The sequence below is a fragment of the Battus philenor genome, unplaced genomic scaffold (genome assembly GCF_028537555.1).
Source record: "Battus philenor isolate CCGP_79_NKW_IND1 unplaced genomic scaffold, ilBatPhil1.0.hap1 SCAF_15, whole genome shotgun sequence".
NCBI lineage: Eukaryota > Metazoa > Arthropoda > Insecta > Lepidoptera > Papilionidae > Battus > Battus philenor.
The window spans coordinates 4,858,598-4,864,305 of NW_027181677.1; the positions used below are offsets into that span (position 1 = coordinate 4,858,598).

Genomic DNA, 5,708 nt, shown 5'->3' on the forward strand with positions numbered 1-5,708 from the left:
AGAAGCAACTTGATATGCGCGCTATGTGATCCGCCCACTGTTACTTACATTGACATAATAACATTACTTATTACAAATTTACTAACACAATTAAGTGTAAAACTAATTGGTAAAAGTGACTCAAGTGACTTAAATTCATTATTTTTACTTAAAAGCAACTATGAATAAACCTTGTACGAACAATTTAAAAAATAACCGATACGTTCGTTTACTTTTAGTACTTAAATTTAATTCTTCTGTTCCAGTTGTTAACTTCACTGCTAGTAAAAAGGCGTGTAAAATCAAATGTAAGAACAAGTCAGAAAAACCAGTGTGTGGTTTAGATTTCAATAATGCCGCATACAAAGTGTTTCCGAATTATTGCGCTATGATGTTAGATTCTAAATGCAATGACGTTGGTAAGGTTTACATTTAATATAATTTTACTGTGCCATTTAGTGACAAACAAAATGAACTACCATAAAATACAATTTCTATTTAATACTTATTTTAACTTTAAAATTCAATTCGGTGTACGTAATCAATAGTACGAAATAGTTAAAATTGTTTAAAAACTTGGACTTTTACAGAAATGTATTCAACAACACAGTTATCATGATAACTCACTGATAGCTAGTTAACTAGATATCAGTTAGTTAGCAAACTCATAGCAATATATTAATAAATAATAACAAGTAACATAGATCAGTCATTGCTATTTATTACAATTATTAATAAAGATTTAACTATGTAATTTAATAGCTACACATTTTTATTGATATACCAGGGTGAATCAAAAAGTTCTTAGAAGTGCATATATATGAATTCTTTTTGGATCAAGTTCGATATTCAAAGTAAAGAGTGTCTATCACACTATATTTATGCAGACTGTCACTTGTTTTTGTCAGTTCGTTCGCATGTAATAAATTTTTTTGTGCAACGTGTTGCTAAAAAGTCAAAATTATGGATAAAAGTGAGTTACGTGCGGTGATAAAATATCTCAGTTTGAAAAAAATGTCTACGAAGGAAATTTTTTTGCAACATTCAGCAGACATTAGGGGGTGATGCTGTACCCTATTCTACGGTTGCGTACTGGGTGGCTGAATTTAAAAGAGGTAGATCAAGCTGTAAAGATGACCCGCGTTCTGGGCGGCCTTCAAACTCCGTTACAGAAGAAAATGTCAAAAAGGTTGAGAATCTGGTTTTGAAAGACAGAAGAATGACTATAAAACATATAGCTGAGATCCTAAAGATATCTTTTGGTAGCGTTCAATCCATTTTAATTGATTCACTGGGGTTCAAAAAAGTGTCTGCAAGATGGGTGCCACGAATGTTAACCGACGAAAACAAAAAGCGACGTTTGGAAATTTCTAAGCGTAATCTCGAAATGTTCCAGCGTGATTCGGATAATTTTTGCCGTCGTCTTGTCACCATGGATGAAACGTGGGTCCACCATTTTGATCCTGAAACTAAAAGACAAAGCATGTCTTGGAAACGACCACCCTCTCCATTAAGAAATTTCGAGTTGCTCCTACCGCTGGCAAAGTTATGGCCTCTGTGTTCTGGGATAGTGAAGGAATCCTTTTTATTGATTACATGCCAAAAGGCCAGACGATTACTGGACCCTATTATGCAAATTTGATCCCGAAAGTGGTGCGTGAAGCGATTAAAGAAAAACGTCGTGGAAAACTGTCGTTGGGCGTGTTGTTCCTTCAAGATAACGCTCCTGCTCATCGATCGGAAGTTGCGCTCAACGCAATCCGCTGTGCTGGCTTGAATCTCCTTGACCACCCACCATATTCTCCGGACTTAGCCCCAAGTGATTTTCACTTATTTCCAAAATTAAAAGAGGAAATTCGTGGAACAAAATTTCACGATAATGACGCGGTTATAGCTGCCGTAGAGGACTTTTTCGAGAGTCAAGAAAATAATTTTTTTTCACAAGGAATAAGGAAGTTAGAAACGCGTTATTCTAAATGCATTGCATTGGAGTGAGATTATGTAGAAAAATAAAATATTATTATTTAAATCTTTGCATTTTTTAATAATGATTCCAAGAATTTTTTGATTCACCCTCGTATATTTAAATTCGTTATTTAAATAAGTATATATACAGTATTATAAGTATAATATATATAGTATAATAATATATAGATAGTATTCTGTCTACAATGTCTAACATACAGACGATATTGCATATTCGGGTTCAAACATCGCAAATATTTGACAGTAAAGGAACTGAAACCGCTGTTTCTCGCCTTAAGAAAAACGTGTCGGATCGGAGCTAAAAAAAGAGCTTTTACGATCGAGTGCGATAAGAGTGGCTTACAAGAACAATGGCTTGAATCGATTTAGAGATGCGAAAGATATATCATATATTTTTTTCCAATTTTTGTTTTTACCTTTACTCTATAATACGAGGGTCAAACTGAAAGTTCTTAGAAAATCAAAAACTAAGCATTCTAGCAAGTTATTAGTTTTATTATAACTTTTCAAAATAGCGTCCATTTACATCAATACATCGCTGCATTCGATGGAACCATTGAGAAAAGCACCTTGCCCACTCGGCCTTAGGGGTCTCTTCGACGGCGTTTTGAAATGCAGCCACTGCTTTTTCGGCGTCCATAAAATGTTTTCCTCGAAGTTTTTCTTTTATTTTCGGGTATAAATAAAAATCGCAGGGTGCGAGGTCGGGGCTATACGGCGGGTGACCCAGTAATTCCTCGTCTGAGGTCGCCAAATAGTCGATCGTTTGCCTGGCGGTGTGCGACGAGGCATTGTCGAGATGAAGGAGGATTCTGCTGCGAGGTCGTTTCTCTCGAACTTTTTCCAAGACAAGTGGCAAACAGTTGTTAGTGTACCACTCTGCATTAACCGTTTTCTGATCCTCTAAGACAACTGTCGCGTAATGACCTGTCTTTCCGAAGAACGAGGCCACCATCTTTTTTCCAACACTTCGACCTCTCTTCACTTTAGTTGGCAACTCTTCGGAAGGAAACACCCACTGAGCAGACTGTCTTTTGGTTTCCGGATCATAACAGTAAATCCAGCTTTCGTCACCCGTTAGTATGTCGAACACAGCATTTGAGTCACCTCCGTTAAATTTTTGGATCATTTCTCGGCACCAATCAACACGGCGGAGTTTTTGAGCCTCGGTCAAATTATGCGGTATCCAGCGGGCACAAAGCTTCCTGACCGCTAAATGTTCATGGAGGATTTTGTGCACTTGACTCATACCTATGCCTAGACTTGTCCAAATCTGCTGATAGGTCACTCTTTTGTCAGTCTCTATCATACGCCGCACAACACTGATATTGTCTTCAGTCGTCGCTGTAGAAGGCCGTCCCTCACGCAAATCATCGGTGAGATTAGTTCGACCACGTTTGAATTCATTAAACCAGTTGTAAACTGTGGCACGAGATGGGGCTTCATCGTGAAAAGCCAATCGAAGTCTATCATAACTTTCTTGTTGACTTATATGACATCGAAAGTCATAAAAAATCATTGCACGAAAATTTTCTCGGCTTAAATTCATTCCGACGTGCACAGACAATTTTCAATTTGCCGCCAAATCGTAAAACAAATGACAAATGAATGAAATGTATACTCAATATTATTGGTAAAGAGTTCTATTTTCAAAATTTAAACTTATTTTTTTAATACAATGCTTTTAAGTTGCCAGTTCTAAAAACTTTCAGTTTGGCCCTCGTAGGTATAAAGTAAAGGATCATGTATTATAAAGTTTATAAATAATTACCCATCGAAGTTTATTATAGGCACTTCACAGATCAGGTTGCATTAGAAACCATTGTAGCTTTATAATAAAATATGCCCGTATAGGGAGGGCAGAATTTGATTCAATTTGTGTTAAACTGGGTTCTTCTGGCGTGTTTTTCGTGACATACATAAAAAGTCACTAAAAATGATAATACTTGGCAGGCGGGTAACGTATTTTTACGTGGTTTGCAGTCTGTCGCTACAGCGCGTTTTTTAAATTAATCATAGATAATATATTTAAAAATAACATAAAGAAGGTTTCGTTCATTAAAACGAAGTAGTTTTCGATTTACTGCGATTTTTCTGAATAACTAAATCACGAAATATACCCGCATGCAAAGTAATAACAATATGAATATATAAATAAAGAAAGAATACATTATATTTCAGAATACATCCCGGTAAGAATGAACTCGTGTGTACCAGATCATAATGTGATAACAAGAAAAATGTATATGGAATCCTGTCCAGCGTTTTGTCCTTCACATTATCGTCCTGTATGTGGTGTATCTAAACTTAGGAACTACGAATATAGAACATTCACGAACGGATGCCATATTGACTTGCTTAATTGTCGAGGCGGTGATGATTATAGTACGTATTAATGGACTATATAATCTTACACGATTTTTAACAAATAAAACCTTTTAAGACAATTTACGGTATTCCGTTTGGCGGACTATGATACGTGGTTGTTTTGAGTTGAAATAACTATGAGCCGAGAGCGGTGTGACTCTTTGTTTCCACACAAACCTTAAAGAAACATACACGGTCATTGTACGGTATGATTGTTCTACAACCATCTGGTATACAAACAAAAGCATTTTTTTTACCAAAAGTACCCTTTCGCCCTAACGACTGTTGCACTAGCGATGTACCACTCACACTGCCACTACACACGAGCAATTCTTCGAATTACTTCGGTAACCTTAATTTTTCGGCATCAGCATATACGTCTTCATTGCTCTTTGGGTGACTGAGCCTTCTTATAAGGCACATCATCAACAACCACGTTTGCTATATTGCCATCAAGTGATCGACAAAATGGTGGTTATAATGTACCTTTGTGTTATCATGGCTTGATTAACCATGAAACACTTTATTCAATTTGTTTTCACATAATTCAAATACCTTTTTATTTATAGATTACGTCGAAGTACCATTGAAATACTGCCAAGGGCATCTAATGAAGAATATATTTAAAGAGCAGATAATTTTGAGTAGCTTAGATAATTACAGGGAACATTTGTCTTAAACGTTATGGAAATTGTAAATAAATTATTGGCAATCACATACATTGTTTTATTTCACACCTTTTTATCGTATAAAGGAAGTTTAAGTTATATTTTTGTAATATACCAATACCTAATAAGAGTCAGTCGAATGGCAGGAGATAATAAGCAATCAATAATTAGCTATTATTATACAATTCATGTTAATAATTTAAAAATAAAATTTCATTAAATAATGTAGAGTTAAATAACTAGTGTATGGCATACAGAACCACTCATTATTCCTAAGGTGTCCTACTCCTAAAGAAGCATTGACATATTGGAATAGTGTACACACACACACGCGCGCGCGCGCACACACGCACGCACACACGCAACAAAAGCTAATCACTTTTATGTATGAGATATGTAAGAGAGATATGTGTAACTTTACAAAAAAACATCGAAAGTTTCAAAAAATTATAACGCTTATTTTTACTATTCTATAATATCTGCTTCTGGTTTACGTTTCTAAATAAAAAAAGTATTAAACATTGGGCTTATATTATATTATGTGCGCTTCTTGCACAACTTCAGTACTCAATCAAGCTTAACCACTTCGACTACTGAACGATAAAGTTTCACACTAATTGCCATTTACGGCACCTGCTTTAAGAACGCTTACTACCGGTATCCTTTAATGCTGTTTTTATTACTTTTAACTGCCTTATCATATGGCTT

The 5,708-nt window shown here is 35.5% G+C and overlaps 1 protein-coding gene across 1 annotated transcript; it reads left to right on the forward strand.

Moving 5' to 3' along the window:
- Window positions 1-276: 276 nt before the first annotated feature.
- Kaz-m1 (Kazal-type protease inhibitor m1) lies at window positions 277-5,012 on the forward strand. Its single transcript, XM_068762006.1, has 3 exons — window positions 277-398; window positions 4,147-4,350; window positions 4,902-5,012. Exons 1-3 carry the CDS (start codon window positions 368-370, stop codon window positions 5,009-5,011), a joined length of 345 nt encoding a protein of 114 aa, XP_068618107.1. The 5' UTR covers window positions 277-367; the 3' UTR covers window position 5,012.
- The last annotated feature ends 696 nt before the right edge of the window (window positions 5,013-5,708 follow it).